Raw genomic sequence first — 27,839 nt, 5'->3', positions numbered from 1 at the left:
TAATTAGACTGGGCTTTAAAGCCGTTATGACGGAATGGAACGTCATAACTAACGGCTGTCCTGAAGCCTTCTGTGCTTCAGGGATTTAATCGCGGTCTGGAGGGCGTTCCTAGGATTGTAGGGACGCCCCCCAGATGCGATCCAATAATTGAAATCTCGCGATCGTATGCACGATCGCGTAGTTTCAATTTGTCTACATCGGAACAGTTGTTCCGATGTAGGCACTTTAACCCTGTCACGAAAGGGTTAAAGGGACACTAAAACCAAATTTGTTCTTTCATGATTCAGACAGAACATGCAATTTTAAGCAACTTTCAAATTTGCTCATATTATCAATTTAGTTTATTCTCTTGCTATCTAAATTATGAAAGAAAATATTTGGGTTTGGTATCCCTTTAAGAGGACATTAAATTCAAAACGAAACTTTAATGATTGAGAGAGCACATACAATTTTAAACAACTTTCTAATTTGCTTCTATTATGTAATTTGCTTCCTTTTCTAAGTATCTTTTGTTTTAAATCAGTAGTGGCAACTCCAGGGTTACATGCTGCAGCCCCCTTACACTAGTTGTGATCCCTTGAATTTGTGCTGTGAGGTCACCACAACACAAAAGTGCACTGCAGAAGGGGCTAAGAGCAGACAAATAGTACCCTGCAACCTTCCCTAAATTTGGCCCTTAGGCATGTGTAAAAGTGATATATTTATAGGCATCCCTTAAGGTTTCTAAAAAATTGATCTGTGGCATCCATGTGTTAGGAAGTTGGCCACCACTGTATAAAGAATATCTAGGTAGGCTCAGCAATGCACTTCTGGAAGATAGCTATTGATTGGTGGCAGCAAAGATATGCCTCTTGTCATTGGCTTAACAGATGTCTTGAGCTAGCTCCAGGTATTGCATTGTGTCTGCTTCACCAAAAGATACCAAGAGAATGAAGCAAATTTGATAGTGAAAGTAAATGCTCTATCTGAATTATGAAAGTTTAATGCTGACTTTACTGTTTCTTTAATTGTAGTGATTGTGCATGGCCTCACCTTGTGTGTCTGGCTTCCAATTGTAAGAAATATATGAAGCAAACATTGTTTGGGGTAGGGGGTTTTGGGGTAGCAAATTACTTAGTGCCTAAGGCAGGACTAAAACAAAATACACTGTGATACCATCATAGCATTAAAGAACATCTTCTCTTTCCTAGATGCTTTGTTCTTAACTTTCTTACCCATGTTAGTTTTGGATTTTCTCATTTTTTTGTGCTGAAATAGACAACCAGGAAAAAGAGTTAAAAAAAAAAAGGCAATATTATTCTTACTCGAGAGAACATGTACAAATTTACTATATTACTTTGAAGATGTAATTTCAGTTCAGGCAGGAGCATCTTTAATATTTCTCTATTGTACTTTAAGTCCCAAGTGAAGACCAGCGTTTTTTTTTTTTGTTTTTGTTTTTTTTAGGCTGCCCAAGCCTGGTTTACTGTCTACCCACGTTATCTTCACAAAGAAACAAGACAATCAGGTTGCTTTTTAGAGCGTTAAATGCACTTGGCTGTAATTTGTCATAGATGTCTTCTAGGGGTCTCCAAGTGTGTGTCAGGTAGAGGGGAAAGGAGCCCCACATGTAACCTGCAAGCCTCCAGGAATCTGCTTACTACACGAACACTCCATTTGTATCCCACTGAGTCTTGTCCTGCTCAGCGTTCGTCTGAGATTTACACAGGGCCGGTAGCATGCAGTGCAGTCAGGGTGACAGAGAGAAATGACCTGATTCTCTATTGTGAGCACCTAAGGGACCACAACCCAGCCTCTTCTGCTTCCTCAGGTCATCGTTTTCAGCGCAGACCTCTATTGTGCAGCAAATCAGTTAGGTGGAAGGAGCATTGGTTTGCCTCTAGGGTCTCCTGTCGTAGCACGGTCAAAGGTAATTTAGAGTGAAGTGACTCCTTTTACCCAGTGTACTTAGGGGCAGCTACAATGCTTTTAGACAGAGTTATTGTCGATGGTATTGATTAGTTGATCTGATAAGCTGGTAGGGTCCCTGATGTGTTAAATGTCCTTTTTTATTCCACAGACATGTAAGTGTGCAAGGAGCGTGCATGGCTGCTCCCAGTGGGCTGCAGTAATGCAGTTCTGGCCATGATCAAATTGCACCATGCATGCCAATTCCAATTAGGCACTAGGCACTCAATGTTAACCCTTTGCTTCTGTAAACGAAATCAACCTCTCATTTGATTTGATTTTGCTTTTTTTGGTGGGTTTCTTCTGTTTGTTGTTATAGTGAGTAACTCACCTTGATATTTCCATTTTGCTTGTGACATCCTAGATCTTTTGTGTTTTGGCATAACAATAGGGAAGTTTTATGTTATTTACCATTTATAAAGCAAACATTGGCAGTAAATGGCTTACGGCAATCGCTTATTCACATGAATTCCTTATGTTTATTTTTCAAAGGGAACGGCTTTTATATATTTCATTTTCATGGAAACTGTAGTAAAATAAAACTAAAAAGACTTTGATCATGTTTCTGGTAGGCCCTAAATTAAATGTTGATACATTTACATGATCTCCAGCAGAACACCTTAAAACGTGCCTGTCTAGTGATTTATCTCATGAAAGGAATTTAAAGCAAAACTTATTTTGGGAAGTGGGCCAGTAGATTTATTTATGTATATATATTTATATATGTGTGTGTGTATATATGTATATATGTATATATATATATATATATATATATATATATATATATATATATATATATATATATATATATATATATATATATATATGTGTGTGTGTGTGTGTGTATAGATATCTATGAGTTTTGGAGGTAACCAGATTATTGCTTTATAACTGTTTATCTCAGGCCTGAGGCTTCATACTTTGCAGAAATATTTGTTTTTATTGTTAAGCCACAGAAACAATGTATTCTTTGTACTGAACATCCACTGAACATTATGGTAGCTGACACTGAAACCATACCCTCTATTGTAAAATTCAGGAATTCTATACCACTATGCTTCAATCCCTTGGCTTGTGAGCTCATACCCCCCCCCCCCCCTCCTCAGGTGACAGCTTTTAAGTTTCAGGTGACCCTATCATGTGATCAAAGTCATGGCGCAACCACACACAACTAATCAGCTGTTAGACCATCATTAATTAGATAGAAAGAGGCATTAAATGCGGTTTTATTGTAAGGCAATACATTTGAGCAAAATAAAATAAAAAAAAGTAAAAATTTGTAAATATCTAAAAACAAATTTGGGGATTGAGCCCCTGAAATATATATATTTTCTTGCTGTCCTGATGTTAATGTCATAATCTTATTTCCCAGAATTGTTTTATTTTTTTATTTTTTTTTAAACAACTTAAAAAAGATTGTGCTAAAGATGCTACAGCAATTAAATAAATAACCTTTTAGCCTCCAATATCACACTGGGAAAAAAATAAATAGTTTCGTACATCTGTTTTCCTCTTTCTGCAATCAAATTGAGAAACGCGTCATCAGAATACTTGGCATTTTCCAGATCAATGCTCAGGGCATTACAGTAAAATCTATTGATTAAAAGCAGGAGGTATAATGTTGGTCATTAGAATGAGGAGTGAGGCAATGCTGGGGAATAATTTATCCTCTGACTTCACATTAACCTTTTATTGACTCGCTTGCAGGCTCATAATTAACGCACACTTTAGCTAAAGTAGATTATTTTTTTTGCTAGTAGTTTGACCAATGAACACTTATGTAGCTGACACCTCCAGGCCACCTATGGCTGCACGATCTGCTCTATTCTGCATGCTCAGAGAGCTTAACCCCTTCCCAAATCTTTAAAGGAACATGAAAGGCAGAAAATAAAATGCTGTAAATTGACAGATCAGTTTATAATCAGGTGAAATGAAAACTGTATTCTAAATTATAGTTTTTGTTCCATACTCTTAGCTAGCCACATGCATACATCTGTATCGATGACAATTGGCTGCCCAGCATACATCTGTATCGATGACAATTGGCTGCCCAGCATACATCTGTATCCATGACAATTGGCTGCCCTGCATACATCTGTATGCAGTCCCCTTCCGAGGGTGAGGTACATTTTTCAGATATATAAAATAAATGTTCAACTATTGTGCAGCATTTATTTTCTGTTTCAATGTCATCTTAAAGGGACATGAAACCCAAATTCTTTTTTTTTCATGATTCAGATAGAGCATACAATTTTAAACAGCGTTGCAATTTACTTCTATTATCAATGTTGCTTCATTCTCTTTGTTTCCTTTATTGAAGGAGCAGCAATGCACTACTGGGAGTGAGCTGAACACACCAGTAAGCAAATGACAAGAGGCATATATGTGCAGCCACCAATCAGCAGCTAGGTCTTAGCCTATTTAGGTATGTTTTTCAGCAAAGGATACCAAAAGAACAAAGTAAATTAGCTAATAGAAGTAAATTGGAAGTTGTTTCAAATTGTATTCTTTATCTGAATCGTGAAAGTTTTTTTGGGGTTTCATGTCCCTTTAAGTTAAGCTCTTAAAAGCAGATTCTTTATTTTTCTATATATTTTACCCAGTACTATCTTGGGGCAGTACCATGAAGAAGAAGCAGCGATTAAGTAAGAGTTTTTTGCTCTTTTTTTTTGTTTGTTTGTTTGTTTTAAAAGCTGCGTTATTCCTTTGCTTGCACGGATTCGAAAAGTTAAGTATGTTTTGTGCAAAGTTGAAATAAAAGGCAAATGCAGCCTTTTTTTATAAAATACTTTTCATTGCAGAGTACCTTACAATAGCATACAGTTGACTTTCACGTCCCTTAAATTCACTCAAATCCAAATACATTGAGATCAACCTCTATGTAATATTTATAAAACAAAAAAAGGAAAACTAACAAACGTCCTATGGTCTTATCATAAGTTGAGTGATCAGCACTTTCTTGGAATTTGTTCCTAACTTTATAGTGTTTTTAGAGGGGTTTCCAAATGATCTGCAAGTATCAATATGTTGTCTTTAGATGTATGTTTGACAGAAGAGACAGAAGCTTCACATGTAACTTCATCCTAGCAAACTGCCCCTTTAGTGCCTGAGAAAGACCTGGTTTTAGGCCTCCTGTCCAATGGTACAATATTCTCAGAAGTCTGTGTAAGGGTTTGGCATGGATACCTGTGGCAGTAGGAATCAGTTAAAGGGACAGTCTAGGCCAAAATAAACTTTCATGATTCAGATAGAGCATGTAATTTTAAACAATTTACTTTTAGCACCAATTTTGCTTTGTTCTCTTGGTATTCTTAGTTGAAAGCTTAACCTAGGAGGTTCATATGCTAATTTCTTAGACCTTGAAGGCCACCTCTTTTCAGAATGCATTTTAACAGTTTTTCACCACTAGAGGGTGTTAATTCACGTATTTCATATAGATAACACTGTGATCGTGCACGTGAAGTTATCTGGGAGCAGGCACTGATTGGCTAGACTGCAAGTCTGCCAAAAGAACTGAAATAAAGGGGCAGTTTGCAGAGGCTTAGATACAAGATAATCACAGAGGTTAAAAGTATATTATTATAACTGTTGGTTATGCAAAACTGGGGAATGGGTAATAAAGGGATTATCTATCTTTTAAAACAATATAAATTCTGGTGTAGACTGTCCCTTTAAGAGTGATTTGTAGGTTTATATATTTTGTTGTTTTTTTTTTTTATAGATATTTTAACTGAATTTTCCATTTGAATGAGACAGTTAGACTTCTTAAAATGTCACCCCCCCATAATCACACTTACAAATCGTATAGCAAGTCATTGATAGTCGTATGTGTAAAATGATTTTCTCATCTTCCTCTTCTATATAGAGCAAACTTGAAGAATAAAAAATAAGTCAGATGTTTAAGAAACCAGGAAATCAGAGCTGTAATGGGTGTATGCCTTTAAATGAAAATTAAATAAGATATCTTTACTTGACCTAATCTCCTAAGACATTTGCAATCAATAGAATGAAAATCCATAAATCCTCAGGAGATGTAACAGTAGCCGCTCTGTAAACATATACAAATAAAATACTTTATCTTGCAGTAATAAGGAGAGGTTGATTGCTATATGAAAGAGTAACACTTTTAATGCTAGATAGCTGTCGGCTAGAATTATATGTGTAGTTTACAATATTTGAATAGGAAGTGATTTAACTATGCAGAGCTTATGCCTTGGGTATATCTGCATGTTATCTAAAGTTTCAAATGTAACCAAAGAGAATGCGAAAGGTATGTAATGTAATTGACTATATTAAAAGCATTATATAGTAGGACATTTTAATGTGTACCATTTGTTGTTGATTTTCTAATGTATTACATTTTATCACTGTATTCTAATGAGTATAGCATTGTGTGTATGTATATATATATATATATATATATATATATATACACACACTGTGCGGCCACTTTATTAGATACAGCCCTGCTGTGCACACAAATGGTTCGTTCCACTGTGTTGCACGTCAGGTGGCCACAGTTTTTGTATAAATACAGCAGAACAACCTTCCTACTATCAGTTAAGTGTACAAACCACAGCGAGAATGGGGAAGAGCAGTGATCTAATGGACTTTAAACGTGGCATGATAGTAGGTGCAAGACGTGCTGGACGAAGCGTATCTGAAACGGCAGTACTGCTGAACTTTTCACATACCACAGTTTCAAGGGTGTATCAATAATGGTGCAATAAACAAAAAACATCCAGTCAGCAGCAGTTTTGTGGAAGAAAAACGCTCTCTGACGAAAGAGGTCAGAGGTGGATGGCTAGACTTGTGCAAGCAAACAGACAGGCCACAACTTCGCAAATTACATCAGAATTCAACCTTGGTGCAGAGAAAAACATTGCAACGCACCGCAAGGCGTACCTTGTTGCGGAAAGGCTACAACAGCCGACGACCACCTTAGGTGCTGTTGTTATCCAAGAAGAACAAGAGAGCACGCCTTCTGTGGGCACAACAACACTAGCACTGGACCATCAAAGGTCCGAAAAAGGCTGCTTGCTCGGACGTATCGAAGTTCCTAGTACGTGATGTTGATGGCAGGCTCTGAATTTGGTGAAAACAGCATGTATCCAATGACCCATCATGTCTGATTAAAACTGTGCAAGGTGGTGGGGGTGGTGTTATGGTGTAGGGAATGTTTTCCTTTCACATGTTGGGTCTATTGATACCCTTCGATTCACGTCTAAATGGCACAGCATATGTAAACATTGTTGCTGCCCAAGTGCATCCATTTATGTTGACAGTTTATCTTCAGGCAGATGGTTACTTCCAGCAGGATAATGCGCCGGTGCACAAAGCCAGTATCGCTATGGGAGGGTTCCTGGAACATGACAATGACTTTTCTTTGCGGCTGTGACCCACTCAGTCCCCAGATCTCAATACTATTGAACATCTTTGGGAGAAGCTGGAAAGGGCTATTCGCTGCTGGCCTACACCTCAGTCAAATCTCCAGGAGTTGCGTGTCACACTCATGTCTGCATGTTACACAATACCTCCACAATGTTTTCAGCATCTTGTTGAATCCATGCCTAGATGAATTCAGGCTGTTTTGAATGCTAAAGGAGGCTCAACATGCTACTAGGTTGCTGTACCTAATAAAGTGGACGCACAGTGTATTTGTGTATATATATATATAAAACTTTTAGGAACTTGTAATTTTGCAGTAAAATGACACACAATGAGTTCACAATTAGAAGCAGAGTACAATGAACGTACTATAATACAGTGATTTATTGTCTAAGTAGCGTATGGAGCGCATGTAAGTATAGAAAAATGGTACCATAAACCTATTGGTCTAGTGAAGCTTATGGAACTATGTGAATTTAACATCCAGGACTGTTAGAATATATCTTACTGGCTGTATCAGCCTGATATCACAGAGTAATGTAGGTTACAATAGCATTGGGACAATATGTTCTACGATTTGGAGATCTTTTCATAGCATAATGGACCCAATGCACATATAATAACATATATGTACAGTTTGCTAAAGCATGTGAAGGTGACGGAGTCGGACATAACAAACAGTACTTGAATACTGCATAAAGTATGAAACTCGGCTTACCGCAATATATATATATATATATATATATATATATATATGGCTTTAATGGCCTTTACTTACAGAAGGTAAGCTTACTAAAACATGTGACCATATTGAACTTGTATATAAGCTTCCGATACACCAGGCTTAGTTTGCATGAGATTGGGTTGGATAACCAATCCAGAGAAAATATCCAGTAGCTTTTACTGGAAGCATTTTTGCTAATACACATAAATTGCAAAAGTTCTATTCAAAGCACTTGTGCATTTCAGTTTAGACTAATGTGTCACTTTAATGATCACACTTATGAAATATATCAGCTGTAGGGCCACATTTAAATTAGCCAAAAAAATGTCCTGCAGTAGGTATAAGTGTCGCCTCTTAAAGGAAGAGTATGGTGAAGCTATCTTAGCATGACTTAGTCAATCACTACTGTTTTAAATTAATATGAAACCCAAAATTTTTCTTTTATGATTCGGCTAGAGCATGCAATTTTAAACCATTTTCCAATTTAGTTCTGTTATCTATTTTGTTGTTATCTTTCTATCTTTTGTTGAAAATAATACCTAGGTAGGCTCAGGACCTGCAAAGCACTACTGGGAGCTAGCTGCTGATTGTTGGATGCACATATAGGCCGCTTATCATTGGCGTACCTGATGTGTACAGCTAGCTTCCAGTAGTGCATTGCTGCTCTTTTGCTAATTGAATTCAATTAGAAAGTTGGTTAAAATTGTATGATCTATCTGAATCATGAAAGAAAAATAATTGTGTTTCATGTCCCTTTAAGGCTGTCCACATCCTGCCCTGTGTTTTGGTTTGCTGATTGAGGGATTTTGTGATAATCATGGGTGTAACTCATTAAACTGTTTTATATTTCTTTGGTCACCTATAAGCCCTTGTTGATTGGTAGAACACTGTTATACAACCCGCAGAACCTATGTAGGACTCGGCAATCTATTTTGAAGAACTTGGAAATTTAAACGTAACAGAAAAAATTGAAATATTTTTAGGCCCTTTACTGCCCATAAGATTTTGCTTCAATCCATATTTGCATTAAATGGGTTTCCCACTCCTCTACCAGTCTCCCCTAATAGATTTGCCCATCACAGACTCTTCACACAACCACTATAAAATTCATGCCAGCAGTGGCAACAGCAATCACCAGCCGCCAGCCCCTTTAATCCTTTGTTTTAAATAACTAATGAGAAGCATTTAAACTCATTACTCTTCCCGCGGGGGCCTACAGGTCGGCTAATCTTATTATTTATGAAGTGATGTGCTCTGTGATAGTACTTAGTGCATGTTAACAGATGCTATTATCTCAGGCTGAATCAGGAGCACAGGAGATATATGAGAATGTTATACTGTGACTGTGCAGTAAGCACGTTATGTACGATGGGATGAGTGTACAGTACCACGGCAAGACAATAAAGCATGTGGCGACACAGGCCCGAGAGGTGCCACAAGTCATGTTACAAGTCCATTTATAAATCCCAAGGGACATGCTCCATTAGGAAGAATTCATTTTTTTTTTAAGTTGAATTAAAAAGCTCAAAGTGTTTTCATTTCTTTGCTTTCCCCTTTTAGTTCTTTGCAGAGTGGTTATTGACTAAGTAAAAGTGATATGAGTTTATTAAGAATAGAACATGTTTCTTTATTTTCATTTATATGCAGACAAGCTTTCAGTAAAATACACACATATATATATATATATATATATATATATATATATATACACACACAGTACACACAGAAACACACACACACACACACATATATATATATATATACACAGTACACACACATACACACAGAAACACGCACGCTATAGTTTGCGCACAAGCGATATTGGATTTTTGTGGCCATTTGTGCACAAGTTAAATTCCACCTATATTAAGTTAAAAGTAAATGCGAACGCGTGAGCACAATTGCGATTTATGCTAGAATGATTATCGCAACTTCAGAGCTCTGGCTAACTGTTACACAAATCAAAAAAGTGACACAAAACAAATCAAAAGTACATTTAAAAGTTACACTAATAATAACACTATCTAACAAAAATGATTTTTTTTTTTTTTTTTTTTTAAATAAAAAGTCATGAAGGCTCAAAGATATAAGATGTCGGAATTTATACATATATCTCATTGCAATCCTGCGCTTGTGTTTGCACGAGCTGGCGGCTGTTATTTTTTTTGTTTAAAACAAGGCTCCATTAAAGTCGATGGGGGGATGCGACTACAAGAGCACAAAAGTTTTACTTTTGACCTGTAATGTAATACGTGCACAGCTGGGCGTGCAATTTTTATTATCATTTATTTGTAAAGCGTCGCCAAATTCCGTAGCGCTGGGTACAATGATAGGGGTATCCAATGACAAAGATTTGTGATAAAATACAAAACATAACAAGACTAAACAAATCTAGCACAGGAGGAAGAGGGCCCTGCTCCGGAGAGCTCACAGTCTATAGGTTTAGGGTGCAGAGACATAAGGTTGGGGTAGCTTGTTACATCGGTTGTATTTGCAGCAGTGAGTCAGGCAGTTCATGTACATGTATTAGTTTGGTTCGGATGAGGGATGGTAAGCCTCTCTGAATAGGTGAGTTTTCAAGGAGCGTCTGAAGCTTTACAAGGTTGGAGACAGTCTTATGGAGCGGGGTAGAGAGTTCTAGAGGACAGAAGCAGCACGTGCAGAGTCTTGGAGGCGGGAATGGGATGTAGAGATAACAGGAGTGTAGAGACGTAGGTCAGAGGTTAATCGAAGAGGACGGGATGGGGAATATGTCACGATGAGAGATGAAATATAGTTGGGAGTTAGACTGTTGAGTGCTTTGTAGGTTAGGGGTAATACTTTAAATTGTATTCTGGAGTGTATGGGGAGCCAGTGTAGAGACTGGCAGAGCGGAAGCAGCTGATGTAGATCGGCGACTTAGGTGGATGAGTCTAGCAGAAGCATTCATAATAAATTGGAAGGAGGCAATGTTTTGGAAGGCCATTTAGGAGTAGATTGCAATAATCAATGCATGACAAAATGAGGGAATGAATAAGTATTTTTGTAGTTTTTTGAGTAAGGAAGGGACGAATTCTGGAAATGTTCCGTAGGTGTGAACGTCAGGATTTGGTAAGCGTTTTTATATGTGGGTTGAATGTGAGTTCTGAGTCTAGTGTGACCCCAAGACAGCGGACCTGGGGTGAGGTGTTGAGAATAGAGTCTCCAACCTTCAGAGAAATGTCAGGTGTTGGATGTCTCGAAGAGGGGGGATAAGAAGCAGCTCAGTTTTGGACAGATTGAGTTGGAGGCAGTGTGAAGACATCCAAGAGGAAATTGCAGAGAGGCAGCCAGAAATCTGGTTGAGTAAAGAGGGAGAGCTATCAGGAGAGGAAAGATAGATTTGGGTATCATCAGCATATAAGTGGTACTGGAATCCAAAGGAGGCTATTAGTTTTCCAAGGCAGGATGTATAGAGAGAGAAAAGCAAGGGCCCCAAGACAGAGCCTTACGGTACTCCAACTGAGAGAGGCATAGGATCACAAGATATGTTGTTAAAGCAAACTGAAAATGAGCGGTTTGACAGATATGATGCAAACCAGGAGAGGGCTGTGTCTCAGATGACAAATGAATGTAGTATTTTTAGGAGGAGAGGATGGTCAACTGTTTCAAAAGCTGTGGACAGGTCAAGAAGAATTAGTAAGGAGTAATGGCCTTTTGCTTTAGCTGATAACAGGTCATTTGTTACTTTAGCAAGAGCAGTTTCTATTGAGTGTTTAGGGCGGAAATCAGATTGTAGTGGATCAAGTAAGGAGTTAGTTGTGAGAAATTGAGTTAGCCGATTATAGACTAGTCATTCCAATAATTTTGAAGCAAAGGGAAGTAAGGAGACCGGTCGATAGTTAGACGGCGAGGAGTGGTCAAGCGAGGATTGGTATTATTGACGCATGCTTGAATGTGTCAGGAAATGTGCCAGCGGTGAGAGATTGGTTAAAGAGATGAGTTAGGGTAGGTTTTAGTGAAGCAGAGAGAGAGAGAGGGAATAAGTCGTGAAGGAATAGGGTCAAGTGGGCAGGTTGTGAGATGAGCCAAGGATAGGAGTGCAGAGACTTCTTCCTCTGTTACATGAGGGAAGTAGCATAGATTTTTGTTAATAGAAGGGGTGGGTAGGATTGCTAGGTTTGAGGGGTGTGAGGTGAAGATCTCTTTTCTAATGGTGTCAGTTGTTTGGCCAGGCTGTGCGCAGAGTTGTAGGACTTAAGAGTGAATTTAAAATGCTGGAAATCAGCACATGTGCGTGATTTCCTCCACTGCCGTTCAGCAGCCAGTGAGCATCGCTGAATATATCTGGTCTGTTTAGTGTGCCATGGTTGCCGTCAAGTGATTGATGTACGTCGAAGAGTGGAGGGTGCAGTTTTGTCAAGTGTTGATTTTAGTGCCAAATTATACTGTAGAGTCACAAGGTTTTGGACAAGAGAGGGATGAAATGTCAGAGAGCAGAGGACTCAGTTGAGTGGAAAAGTCTGTGAGATCCAAGTCATTTAAATTCCTGTAAGGTAGCAGTTTTTTGGGGGCTTGCAAAGATGTAGCAGGTAGAGTAAGAGAGAAAGTTAGTAGATGGTGGTCAGAGAGAGGAAAGGGGAGGTTAAGGGAGTTGGAAACAGCACAGAGATTTGTGAAGACCAGGTCTATGGAGTTGCCTTTGCAGTGTGTTGGAGATGTTGTCCATTGGGACAGGCCTAAAGAGGTGGTAAGGGATAGAAGTATAGAGGCAGCAGGCATGTTAGGATTATCAAGGGGTATGTTGAAGTCCCCTAAGATGAGAGAAGGGACATTACAAGAAAGAAAATGTGAAAACCAGACTTCAAAGTGGTCCAGAAATTGTGATGCTGGGCCAGGGGGCCGATAGATAACTGCAACACGAAGAGCTATAGGGGAGAAGAGGCGGATGGCGTGACCTTCAAAAGATGAGAAGGAAAGAGAGGGGGGTGAAGGAATGCAGTTGAAAGGTACTGTGTGGATACAAAATAATTCCTACTCCTCCTCCTTGTTTGTCTGCCGGCCTGGGAGCGTGACTGAAATGCAGGCCGCCATAGGACAGAGAGGCTACAGCAGTTGTGTTAGAGGAGGAAAGCCAAGTTTCAGTGAGGGCTAACAGGTTAAGTGAACGTGAAATAAATCTACTGTATTTACTGGTCTTTTAAGTTTACCCATATTACATGTTACTGTTTTCTTAGGATAGACTTATGTGTATGCCAGGTGTGTTTACCACCTCAATTGGAAGTTTATTCCATGAATCCACCACTCAATAAATACATTTCATTATGCTTCTTTTACCCTTACTATGGGGCCGATTTAACAAGGGCCAAATAGCCCCTGATCCCCCTGTTTCTGCCGGAAACAGCAGTTAAGAAGCAATCAACCCGATCAGATACGATTGATTGACACCCCCTGCTAGCGGCCGCAATTCGCCGCAAATCTGCAGGGGGTGGTATTGCACAAGCAGTTCGCCAGAACTGCTTGCGCAATGTTAAATGCCGACATGTCCGTCTGACTGTTGATAAATTGGCCCCTAAGTGTGATTTAAAGAATTGGATCATCTGGCATTAATACAATTAATATGGTCAACTGAAGAATATTGCTCTTGACAATATATTTCAATGAAAAAAAATACTAAAATAAAACTCATGCTATGAATGGTTAAACAGTGGGTGAATGTGAAAAGCTTATCATACACTTTACAGTGTGCTAGCAAACTTGGCAAGTATGACTGCAGCAGCTGGTTACACAGAAATCTAATCCTATATGTAGTGCAACTGTATATGTCCTGAGATTGTTGTCTGTTCTGGCGATTTATTTACTCAGCCACTTAGCATTCTAGTTTAAAGGGCATTAAACTCCCAATTTTTTATTTCATGATTCCGATTAGTTGTTTATAACTGTATGCTCAATTAAATTCTGTTATCATGTTTGTTTCATCCTCTTTATATCCTTTGTTTAAGGAACAGCAATGCACTACTAGGAGCTAACTGAACACATCTGGTGAGCCAGTGTCAATAGACATATATGTGCAGCCACCAATCAGCAGCTAGCTCCAAGTAGTGCATTGCTGCTACTGAGCCTACCTAGGTATGCTTTTCAATAAAGGCTTCCAAGAGAAGGAACAAAACTAGTTAACGGAAGTAAATTGGAAAGTTGTTTGAATATGTATACTTTGGGGCCAATTTATCAACCCTCAAATGGACCCTAATGAAGCTGTTTTCGCTCGAGCCTTCAGGCTTGTCGGAAACAGGAGTTGATACAGTGGTCATAAGACCGCTGCTCCTTAACTCGTCTGCCACCTCTGAGGTGGCGAACAGCAATCAGCCCGATCGAATACAATCGGGTTGATTGACACTCCCTGCTAGCGTGTGATTGGCCGCAAATCTGCAGGGGGCGGCATTGCACAAGCAGTTCACCAGAACTGCTTGTGCAATGATTAATGCAGACAGCGTATGCTGTCATCATTTATCGATGTCCACTCGCACTTTCATAAATCAGCCCCTATGTCTGAATCATGAAGGTTTAATTTTGGCTTTACTGTCCCTTTAATTAGTTGGCAAATATTAGCTGTTCATTCCAATATTTTATTTAAATTTTGCTGTTATTATATTTTGCATTATGTGCCGGATTATAAGTGGAGCGGTATTTAACTCTCCAGCTTGAGCACTAACTCCTCTGGAATTAAGCTTTAACAACCTACTCGCACGCAAACCCAATCACATATTCTCTAGTGCGCTAACCCGACATGAAAAGATTACTATTTCACATTCCATTGTTCTTCACATAGAATAATATGTTCTATTTATTCATAAATACATATATTTATATAGATTTTTATATATATATATATATATATATATATATATATCTTATGGTATTTTGCACAAATATCCTATATTATAAAAGGCCAAGTGTTTGTCTGAAGCCGTCATGCGCAGTAGAGACAAACACTTGGCCTTGAGATAGGGAGCGCGAGGTACACAAACAGCTGTGAGGTCTGGGGAGCGCGAGGTTAGCTGATTGAAACAGCCTGTGGCAAGAGATATGGAGCGCGAGCTACTCAACAGCTGTGAGGTGTGCTGCGTGAGAAGCGGCCACGCGCTCCCCAGACCTCACAGCTGTTTGTGGCCGATGGGGGCGTGGCTGGGCGTCGCGATGGGCGTGGCCGGGCTGGTGCTGTCGCGATGGGGCGTGGCCGGGCAGGGTCCCGCGATGTGAAGACTTCAAGACAGAGCCAGAGAGGGAGCAGGAGAGGGGGGGAGAAGGGCCAAAGGGGTGAGAGAGAGCCAAAGGGGGGAGAGAAGAGAAGGGGGGGGAGAGCCAAAGAGAAGGGGGGGAGAGCCAGAGAAAAGGGGGGGAGCCAAAGAGAAGGGGGGGAGCCAAAGAGAAGGGGGGGAGAGACAAAGGGGGGAGAGAGAGCCAAAGAGAATAGGGGGAGAGCCAAAGAGAAGGGGGGGGGAGCCAAAGATAAGGGGGGGGGAGCCAAAGAGGGGGGAGAGAGAGCCAAAGAGGGGGGGGGGGGAGAGAGCCAAAGAGGGGGGGAGAGAGTCAAAGGGGGGGAGAGCCAAAGAGGGGGGGAGAGAGAGAGCCAAAGAGGAAAGAGAGCCAAAGAAGAGAGCAAAAGAGGGGAGAGAGACAAAGAGGGGGGAGAGAGAGCCAAAGAGGGGGGGGGGGCAGAGCCAAAGAGGGGGGGGCAGAGCCAAAGAGGGGGAGGGGCAGAGCCAAAGAGGAGGAGGGAGAGAGCCAAAGAGGGGAGAGAGAACAAAAGAAGGGGGAGAGAGCCAAAGAGGGGAGAGAGAGAGCAAAAGAGGGGGGGGGCAAAGGGGAGGGGAGAGCCAAAGAGGGGGGAGAGAGAGAGCCAAAGAAGAAAGAGAGCCAAAGAGGAGAGAGAGCAAGAGGGGGGAGAGAGCCGGGGGGGGAGAGAGCCAAAGGGGGGGGAGAGCCAAAGAGGGGGGGAGAGAGCAAGAGGGGGGGGGAGCCAAAGAGGGGGGGGGGGGAGCCAAAGAGGGGGGGGGAGAGCCAAAGAGGGGGGAGGAGAGCCAAAGAGGGGGGGGGAGAGCCAAAGAGGGGGAGGGAGAACAAAAGAGGGGGGAGAGAGAGCAAAAGAAAGGAGGGAGAGAGCCAAAGAGGGGAGAGAGAGAGCAAAAGAGGGGAGAGAGAGCAAAAGAGGGGAGAGAGAAAGCAAAGGAGAGGGGGGAGAGAAAGCAAAAGAGAGGGGGGAGAGAAAGCAAAAGAGAGGGGGGAGAGAAAGCAAAAGAGAGGGGGGAGAGAAAGCAAAAGAGAGGGGGGAAGAGAGAGCAAAAGAGAGGGGGGAGAGAGCAAGGGGTGGGACCGCTGTACTGCAAAAAATGGCCCGTGTACACGGGCTTTAGTACTAGTATATATATATAACAAAGAAGAACCTGTACTCACTGTGCCAATTTGTAATCCGGGGTGCCTCCCAAACAATACATAGAGAAAACAGTCCACAGGGAGCACTCGCCATATAGCTTTAGATCCGTGCTTTTATTTTGATGTTAACGTTTTCGGGGTATGACCCCCGTCTTCAGACGTGAGGAAAAAAGTGGAAAACATTACACTTACCTAATCCATCTTATAAAGGTAGTGAAGTCCGGATGCCGCTGACAGTTTGCACCACAGCGCCACACTGGGACCCGGATCAGCTCACCTGTGACATCATTGCGCTATTGCAGGCGGCGCACATCCCGCCTCCCAGTGTAACAATGCATATTCCTAAATGAATAATAAAGTGAGCATAGGTGATCATGATTAATGTGACACAAATACGGTACATCCTCAAACACTCACACTCATACACACACCTCTCTCTCTCACACCTAACACACACACCTCTCTCTCACACCTAACACACACCCTCATACACACACCTCTCTAACACACACCCTCATACACACACCTCTCTCTCTCTCACCTAACACACACACCTCTCTCTCACACCTAACACACACACCTCTCTCTCACACCTAACACACACCCTCATACACACACCTCTCTAACACACACCCTCATACACACACCTCTCTCTCTCACACCTAACACACACACCTCTCTCTCACATCTAACACACACCCTCATACACACACCTCTCACTCCTAACACACACACCTCTCTCTTGCACCTAACACACACACTCATACACACACCTCACTCTCTCACACCTAACACACACCCTCATACACACTCCTCTCTCTCTCACACCTAAAACACACACCTCTCTCTCACACCTAACACACACCCTCATACACACACCTCTCTCTCTCACACCTAACACACACACCTCTCTCTCACACCTAACACACACCCTCATACACACACCTCTCTCTCTCACACCTAACACACACCCTCATACACACACCTCTCTCTCACACACCTAACACACACCCTCATACACACACCTCTCTCTCTCACACCTAACACACTCCCTCATACATACACCTCTCTCTCACACCTAACACACACCCTCATACACACACCTCTCTCTCTCTCACCTAACACACACACCTCTCTCTCACACCTAACACACACCTCTCTCTCTCTCACACCTCACACACACCTATCTCTCTCACACCTAACACAGACCCTCTTACACACACCTCTCTCTCTCTCACACCTAACACAGACACTCTTACACTCCCCTTACACACACCTCTCTCTCTCACACCTCACACACACTCATACACTCACCTTTCTCTAACACCTAACATACACCCTCATACACACACCTCTCTCACACCTAACACACACCCTCATACACTCACCTCTCTCTCTCTCTTAAACCTAACACATACCCTCATACACACTTCTTTCTCACACACCTTACACACACCTCTCTCTCACACCTCACATACACTCTCATACACACCTAACACACCTCTCTCTCACCTAACACACACCTCTCTCTCACATCTAACACACACTCTCATACGCACACCTCTCTCTCACACACCTAACACACACCACCTTACACACACCTCTCACACCCTCATGCACACACACCTCTCCTTCTCACCTAACACACACCCTCATACACACACCCGAGTCATACACGCCCTCACACACCCTCAGAGACACACCTCACATACACCCTCCTACACACACCTCTCTCTCACACACACCCTCCTACACACACCTCTCTCACACACACACACACACGCACCTCTCTCTAACACACACACCTCTCTCTCTCACACACACACCTCTCTCACACACACACACCTCTCTCTCTCACACGCACACCTCACATACACCCTCCTACACACACCTCTCTCTCACACACACCCTCCTACACACACCTCTCTCTCTCTCACACACACACACACACCTCTCTCTCTCACACACACCTCTCTCGCACACCATCATACACACACCTCACATACACCCTCCTACACACACCTCTCTCTCTCTCACACACACCTTCATACACACACCTCTCTCTCTCACACACACACACACCTCTCTCTCTCTCACACACACCTTCATACACACACCTCTATCTCTCACACACACACACACCTCTCTCTCTCTCACACACACACACACATCTCTCTCTCTCACACACACACACACACCTCTCTCTCACACACACCTTCATACACACACCTCTCTCTCTCTCTCACACACACACACACACACCTCTCTCTCTCACACACACACACACCTCTCTCGCACACCATCATACACCCTCCTACACACACCTCTATCTCTCACACACACACACTCACATATACACCTCACAAACTTGTGGAAACATGCATATATCTAGTATACAGCTATAAATTTATAGTCACTGGTATAAATATATTTTTATTTTTATTCAGAGCAGATTTCCTCTTAACACATATCTGTCATAATACACAACTAACACACACATTTATATCCCACAATGGTATATTAGCCATTTATACACATTGTTCTAAAACTGAAATTAGAGTTCACCCTTCAGTACCCACACAACATTACAACAAGAATATGGTCAGTGATCTTGCGGCTGCTAAGAAAAACAAAAAACAGTTACCTGAAATGAATGGCCTTCGTCTTTTGTTATATCACTTCATGCAAAATTCACTAAACCCTGAGAAAAAATGACAATGGACAATATCTTTTCTAAATATTTCTAGGGGATAGGCAAATTAAAAATAAATATAGTTGAATTAATAAAGTCAAGGTTTTTTTAACAAATCTGATTATCTCTGTCTCATACTTTGTAGGTGCAGAAGTAAATTGGCAAAATCTCTGCCACCGGATCAGGCTCCGCGGTGCCACCCATATTGGACTGATGAGGACCCCACAATGCCGCTGCCTTTTGATCTCAGCGCACTTGTGTTTAAGTTGGAAGATCTGGCTAAGAAAAATGAGAATTGCCTTTGAATTCATGCAGACTTGGAGCTTTAAGCTGTGCAATGCTTTGCAGGACTCTGACGGCTAAGGGGTTGTGGGGAATAGGGGAAGTATATATAGAGCATTTTAGGCTGTCAGTGCTCTTCACAGTGTGTGTATTCATATGTGCTGGGACAGTCACATTTAGCAAACTGAGAATAAACAACTTACCAAAGTAATTGGTCTCCCTAAATAGATTGTGTGTGTGTGAGGTTTGCCAAAGTGCGCTTAGCTCTAAGGCACCTCTTGGCCCATTCAAATGAAGGTGCCTTCAGGCTTAGTGCTGTTCACACAAATTTAGAGAGCTACAATATCAGCATTAGACATATCGCTGTCCTTAGCTTAGTAGAATCCCTGGGGCAGAGCATCCCTCAAGACTTTAAGGTGATATTCTCAAAATGCATAAAATCCATCCTTCACTGCCTCATTTGTGAAAGGAATGAGCAATAAATCACTTTTGTATAAATATTCGGTGTGAGAGACACTGTAGGAATCACAGTTGCTTGAGGATGATAAAAAGAAATGATAGCAGGAGTTTACGGAGAAAGTGATCTGGCATGCATTTTACAGTTAAAGGGACATTAACATCAAAATTAAACTTGATTCAAAGAGAGCATACAATTTTAAACAACGTTACGATTTTCTTCTATTATCAAATTTGCTTTGTTCTCTTGGCATCCTTTGTTGAAGACTAAACCTAGGTAGGCTGATTGGAGCTTAGGGGCCTGTCTATAGCAGTCTATGGCTTCAGTATTTGCAACTATGTATAAAATGCTATACACAATGTTGCAAGCACTGCTGCAAGATGACACATGCACGCTCCTGAACTCACCTACAATTACTCTTTAGCAAAGGATACCAAGAGAACTAAGTAAAATTGATCAATTGGAAATTGTTTATAATTTCATGCTCTATCTAATTAATTTAAGTTTAATATTGACTGTACTGTCCCTTTAATCTAGAAATTAACAGGACTATCTCATAAAATAATTTCCAGGCTTTTTACACATTGCCAGCCTTAATTGTTTAAAGGGACATAGAGTATTTTTATTTTGCACTTTTAGATATGCAAGAAATAGAGCATTAATAAAATACTCTGTTTTTAAAAACGTAGTTAAAATCAACAGAGGAGCAATACACTACTGGGACCTGAATATATCTGGTGAGCCAATAAAAAGAGGCATATATGTTCAGCCACCAGTCATCAGCTAGTTCCCAGTAGTGAATTGCTGCTTATGAGACTACCTAGGTATGTTTTTCATCAAAGGATACCAAAAGAACAAAATAAATTTGATAAGAGGATTATTAAAAAGTTTCTAAAAATGTCATGCTCTATAAGAGCGATGGACGTTTGTTTTTTACTTTTATTTACAAGAAATCAGCGTTATCATCTCAGAGCTGATTGAACTTTTAATTAGAGAAACATGAAGAAGCTGAATATTGTACACAGGCAATTTCCTTTAAGGAAATGTCAGATATGATTTTAGTCACTGACAGGTTATATATGAAATTTCTAATAACTTCTGAATACTCTAACCTTCACAAGTTACTTATGCTTATGTTACTTGTTTGAACCCTGCAAATAGGTTAAATGCATAGTCAAATCTATGAACACCTGAGCCACCCCAGATGAGGATATAGCTGGTGAGAAAATAAGAAGCAGGAACACGTGTATGCTACCGTTCCAGAATGGGTATGGTCCAGGGGTGCAAGAAGTGTTAAATGAAAAGTAAATAAAGATAATAAAGATATTCTGTTTAAAAATACGTCCTCAAAAAACATAATTTATGCTTACCTGATAAATTTATTTCTCTTGTAGTGTATTCAGTCCACGGGTCATCCATTACTTATGGGATTATATCTCCTTCCCAACAGGAAGTTGCAAGAGGATCACCCAAGCAGAGCTGCTACATAGCTCCTCCCCTCACACGTCATATCCAGTCATTCGACCGAAACAAGACAAGAAAGGAGAAACCATAGGGTGCAGTGGTGACTGTAGTTTGAATTAAAATTTAGATCTGCCTTAAAAGACAGGGCGGGCCGTGGACTGAATACACTACAAGAGAAATAAATTTATCAGGTAAGCATAAATTATGTTTTCTCTTGTTAAGTGTATTCAGTCCACGGGTCATCCATTACTTATGGGATACCAATACCAAAGCTAAAGTACACGGATGATGGGAGGGACAAGGCAGGAACTTTAAACGGAAGGAACCACTGCCTGTAGAACCTTTCTCCCAAAAACAGCGTCCGAAGAAGCAAAAGTGTCAAATTTGTAAAATTTTGAAAAAGTGTGAAGTGAAGACCAAGTTGCAGCCTTGCAAATCTGTTCAACAGAGGCCTCATTCTTAAAGGCCCAGGTGGAAGCCACAGCTCTAGTGGAATGAGCTGTAATTTTTTCAGGAGGCTGCTGTCCAGCAGTCTCATAGGCTAAGCGTATTATGCTACAAAGCCAAAAGGAGAGAGAGGTAGCCGAAGCTTTTTGACCTCTCCTCTGTCCAGAGTAAACGACAAACAGGGAAGAAGTTTGACGAAAATCTTAAGTTGCCTGCAAATAGAACTTCAGGGCACGGACTACGTCCAGATTATGCAAGAGTTGTTCCTTCTTTGAAGAAGGGTTAGGACACAGTGATGGAACAACAATCTCTTGATTGATATTCCTGTTAGAAACTACCTTAGGTAAGAACCCAGGTTTAGTACGCAGAACTACCTTGTCTGAATGGAAAATCAGATAAGGAGAATCACAATGTAAGGCAGATAACTCAGAGACTCTTCGAGCCGAGGAAATAGCCATCAAAAACAGAACTTTCCAAGATAACAGCTTAATATCAATGGAATGCAGGGGTTCAAACGGAACACCTTGAAGAACTTTAAGAACTAAGTTTAAACTCCACGGCGGAGCAACAGTCTTAAACACAGGCTTAATCCTAGCCAAAGCCTGACAAAAAGCCTGAACGTCTGGAACTTCTGCCAGACGTTTGTGTAGAAGAATAGACAGAGCAGAAATCTGTCCCTTTAACGAACTAGCAGATAAGCCCTTTTCTAAACCCTCTTGTAGAAAAGACAATATTCTAGGAATCCTAACCTTACTCCATGAGTAACTCTTGGATTCGCACCAGTATAAATATTTACGCCATATCTTATGGTAAATTCTTCTGGTAACAGTTTTCCGAGCCTGTATTAAGGTATCAATAACCGACTCAGAGAAGCCACGCTTTGATAGAATTAAGCATTCAATCTCCATGCAGTCAGCCTCAGAGAAATTAGATTTGGATGATTGAAAGGACCCTGAATTAGAAGGTCCTGCCTCAGAGGCAGAGACCATGGTGGACAGGACGACATGTCCACTAGGTCTGCATACCAGGTCCTGCGTGGCCACGCAGGCGCTATCAGAATCACTGATGCCCTCTCCTGTTTGATCTTGGCAATCAGTCGAGGAAGCATCGGAAATGGTGGAAACACATAAGCCATGTTGAAGACCCAAGGGGCTGTCAGAGCATCTATCAGCACCGCTCCCGGGTCCCTGGACCTGGATCCGTAACAAGGAAGCTTGGCGTTCTGGCGAGACGCCATGAGATCCAGATCTGGTTTGCCCCAACGATGAATCAGTTGAGTGAAGACCTCCGGGTGAAGTTCCCACTCCCCCGGATGAAAAGTCTGGCGACTTAGAAAATCCGCCTCCCAGTTCTCCACGCCTGGGATGTAGATCGCTGACAGATGGCAAGAGTGAGACTTATCTGTCAGCGATCTACAGATTTGAGACTTCCAACATTGCTAGGGAACTCCTGGTTCCCCCTTGATGGTTGATGTAAGCCACAGTCGTGATGTTGTCCGACTGAAATCTGATGAACCTCAGAGTTGCTAACTGAGGCCAAGCTAGGAGAGCATTGAGTATTGCTCTCAACTCCAGAATATTTATTGGGAGGAGTTTCTCCTCCTGAGTCCATAATCCCTGAGCCTTCAGGGAGTTCCAGACTGCACCCCAACCTAGAAGGCTGGCATCTGTTGTTACAATCGTCCAATCTGGCCTGCGAAAGGTCATACCATTGGACAGATGGACCCGAGAAAGCCACCAGAGAAGAGAATCTCTGGTCTCTTGGTCCAGACTTAGCAGAGGGGACAAATCTGAATAATCCCCATTCCACTGACTTAGCATGCATAATTGCAGCGGTCTGAGATGCAGGCGCGCAAATGGCACTATGTCCATTGCCGCTACCATTAAGCCGATTACTTCCATGCACTGAGCCACTGACGGGCGTGGAATGGAATGAAGGACACGGCAAGTTTTTAGAAGCTTTGATAACCTGGACTCCGTCAGGTAAATTTTCCTCTCTACAGAATCTATGAGAGTCCATAGAAAGGAGACTCTTGTGAGTGGTGATAGAGAACTCTTTTCCACGTTCACTTTCCACCCATGCGACCTCAGAAATGCCAGAACTATCTCTGTATGAGACTTGGCCATTTGAAAGCTTGACGCCTGTATCAGGATGTCGTCTAGATACGGAGCCACCGCTATGCCTGCGGTCTTAGAACCGCCAGAAGTGAGCCCAGAACCTTTGTAAAGATTCTCGGGGCCGTAGCCAACCCGAAGGGAAGAGCTACAAACTGGTAATGCCTGTCTAGAAAGGCAAATCTTAGGTACCGATAATGATCTTTGTGAATCGGTATATGAAGGTAGGCATCCTTTAAGTCTACCGTGGTCATGTATTGACCCTCTCGGATCATGGGTAGGATGGTTCGAATAGTTTCCATTTTGAATGATGGAACTCTTAGGAATTTGTTTAAGATTTTTAGGTCCAAGATTGGTCTGAAGGTTCCCTCTTTCTTGGGAACCACAAACAGATTCGAGTAAAACCCTTGCCCTTGTTCCGTCCGCAGAACTGGGTGGAACACCCCATTACTAAGAGGTCTTGCACACAGCGTAGAAATGCCTCTTTCTTTATTTGGTTTGCTGATAACCTTGAAAGATGAAATCTCCCTTGTGGAGGAGATGCTTTGAAGTCCAGAAGATATCCCTGAGATATGATCTCCAACGCCCAGGGATCCTGGACATCTCTTGCCCAAGCCTGGGCGAAGAGAGATAGTCTGCCCCCCACTAGATCCGTTTCCGGATAGGGGGCTCTCTCTTCATGCTGTCTTAGGGGCAGAAGAAGGCTTTCTGGCCTGCTTGCCCTTGTTCCAGGACTGGTTAGTTTTCCAGCCCTGTCTATAGCGAGCAACAGGTCCTTCCTGTTTTTGAGCGGAGGAAGTTGATGCTGCTCCTGCCTTGAAGTTACGAAAGGCACAAAAATTAGACTGTTTGGCCTTTGACTTGGCCCTGTCCTGAGGAAGAGTATGACCCTTACCCCCAGTAATGTCAGCAATAATTTCTTTCAAGCCGGGCCCGAATAAGGTCTGCCCTTTGAAAGGAATATTAAGCAATTTAGATTTAGAAGTCACATCAGCTGACCAGGATTTAAGCCATAGCGCTCTGCGCGCCTGGATGGCGAATCCGGAGTTCTTAGCCGTTAGTTTAGTTAAATGTACAACGGCATCAGAAACAAATGCATTAGCTAGCTTAAGTGCTTTAAGCTTGGCCATAATCTCATCCAATGGAGCTGTACGAATGGCCTCTTCCAGAGACTCAAACCAGAATGCCGCAGCAGCAGTGACAGGCACAATGCATGCAAGGAGCTGTAAGATAAAACCTTGTTGAACAAACATTTTCTTAAGGTAACCTTCTAATTTTTTATCCATTGGATCCGAAAAAGCACAACTATCCTCCACCGGGATAGTGGTACGCTTAGCTAAAGTAGAAACTGCTCCCTCCACCTTAGGGACCGTCTGCCATAAGTCTCGTGTGGTGGCGTCTATTGGGAACATTTTTCTAAATATCGGAGGTGGGGAAAAGGGCACACCGGGTCTATCCCACTCCTTACTAATAATTTCTGTAAGCCTTTTAGGTATAGGAAAAACGTCAGTACACACCGGTACCGCAAAGTATCTATCCAACCTAGATACTTTCTCTGGGATTGCAACCGTGTTACAATCATTCAGAGCCGCTAATACCTCCCCTAGCAATACGCGGAGGTTCTCAAGCTTAAATTTAAAGTTAGAAATCTCTGAATCCGGTCTCCCTGGATCAGATCCGTCACCCACAGAATGAAGCTCTCCGTCCTCATGTTCTGCAAATTGTGACGCAGTATCAGACATGGCTCTCACATCATCAGCGCGCTCTGTCCTTAACCCAGAGCTATCGCGCTTGCCTCTTAATTCAGGCAATTTAGATAATACCTCTGTCATAACAGCAGCCATGTCTTGCAAAGTGATTTGTATGGGCCTCTCTGATGCACTTGGCGCCACAATATCACGCGCCTCCTGAGCGGGAGGCGAAGGTACTGACACGTGAGGAGAGTTAGCCGGCATAACTTCCCCCTCGTTGTCTGGTGATAATTTCTTTACAGATATAGATTGACTTTTATTTAAAGTGACATCAATACATTTAGTACACATATTTCTGTGGGGCTCCACATTGGCCTTCAAACATAGTGAACAAACAGATTCATCTGTGTCAGACATGTTTAAACAGACTCGCAATGAGACTAGCAAGCTTGGAAAATCCTTTCAAACAAATTTACAAGCAATATAAAAAACGCTACTGCGCCTTTAAGAAACACAAAAAAAGTCACAGTTGAAATAACAATGAACCAAATCAGTTATAGCAACCAAATTTTCACAGTAAATGTATTAAGTTAGAAAAGTATTGCACCCACTAGCAAATGGATGATTAACCCCTTAATACCCAAAAACGGATAATCAATTTAACAATTAACGTTTTTATCACAGTCAAACACACTGTCACAGGTCTGCTGTGACTGATTACCTCCCTCAAAATGACTTTTGAAGACCCCTGAGCTCTCTAGAGACGTCCTGGATCAAGGAGGAAGAAGTAGGAAGACTGAAACTGAATTTTTACTGCGCAAAAAAACGCTAAAATAGGCTCCTCCCACTCCTATTACAACAGTGGGAAACCTCAGATAATCGTTTCTATATAGAAATAAACAACAGCCATGTGGAAAATCATGCCCCAAAAGATTTATCACCAAAGTACCTCACAAAAAACGAATAACATGCCAATAAACGTTTTAAATATACACTTTAAAAGTTAGGTAGTGTTATTAATAAGCCTGCTACCAGTCGCTTCTACTGCAGTTGAGGCTTATACAATACTTCAGTATTAACAGTATTTTCTTAGTCAAATTCCATTCCTTAGAAAATAACTTATTGTACATACATTCATCAGCCTGATACCAGTCGCTGCTGCATTTAATGCTGTACTTACATTACATCGGTATCAGCAGTATTTTCTTAGTCAATTCCATTCCTTAGAAAAATAATTTACTGCACATACCTTGTTTGCAGGATTTCCCCACATGCTATTCCCTTTCTGAAAGTTACCCCACTCCTCAGAATGTGCGAGAACAGCCAGTGGATCTTAGTTACTTCTGCTAAGATCATAGAAAACGCAGGCAGATTCTTCTTCCAAATACTGCCTGAGAACAAACAGCACACTCCGGTGCCATTTAAAATAACAAACTTTTGATTGAAGAAATAAACTAAGTATAAAAAAACACCACAGACCTCTCACAACGACCTATCTAGTTGAGTTGCAAGAGAATGACTGGGTATGACGTGTGAGGGGAAGAGCTATGTAGCAGCTCTGCTTGGGTGATCCTCTTGCAACTTCCTGTTGGGAAGGAGATATAATCCCATAAGTAATGGATGACCCGTGGACTGAATACACTTAACAAGAGAAAAGAGCATTTTATTTTTATACTATAATGGCCCTTTAATGAGCTTACTTTCTATTGGTTGGTGACCCTAACTCAAGGTATATTTTGAAACAAGGAGATTCTAGTATCATAATAAAAAAAACTTCCTCCTAAAAGAGTTAAAGAGAAGTAAAAGAACAACAAAATAAATTGCATCAGCTTTGAAATAGCGAGAAGCAACTGTGAAACAAAATACTTCACAGGGGGTGGAAAATCCTGATCACAGTTCTAGAATGCCCTAGACTACCTATGGCCCAGCCCTGGATATAACCCAGACATTATTGCACCCTAGTGCTATCATAGGAGATTATACTTCTAAACTGTAAATCCTCTTGTTATCCTTTTGAGCATCTATGAATTTAAGCTACTGTCTATAATCTACTAATACAAAGGGAGACACTGTCTAGCTATAAGGTCAATAGGTAGATACCTTGGTTGTTTGCTGGAACCATCTTTGCAGAAGATGAGTTGCAGGGCTGGTACAGACTTGAATCAACTTCCAGAAGATAGCAGCGGGAACCAGTAGTCAGGAGGTGAACAGAAGAGCAGTTGTTAGTCTGGCCATGGTTCA

General features: G+C 41.5%; 1 protein-coding gene across 1 annotated transcript in view; it reads left to right on the top strand.

The window, feature by feature from the left end:
- Window positions 1-19,636, top strand: part of FTO (FTO alpha-ketoglutarate dependent dioxygenase) — a 568,183-nt gene extending 548,547 nt beyond the window's left edge. Inside the window, 1 exon segment of the mRNA XM_053715751.1 lies at window positions 19,289-19,636. Coding sequence (XP_053571726.1) covers window positions 19,289-19,448 — 160 coding nt within the window. The 3' untranslated portion in view covers window positions 19,449-19,636.
- The last annotated feature ends 8,203 nt before the right edge of the window (window positions 19,637-27,839 follow it).

This window comes from Bombina bombina, chromosome 1 (assembly GCF_027579735.1).
Source record: "Bombina bombina isolate aBomBom1 chromosome 1, aBomBom1.pri, whole genome shotgun sequence".
In the NCBI taxonomy this organism is placed as follows: Eukaryota; Metazoa; Chordata; class Amphibia; order Anura; family Bombinatoridae; genus Bombina; species Bombina bombina.
This window is presented reverse-complemented; position numbering and strand designations above follow the sequence as displayed.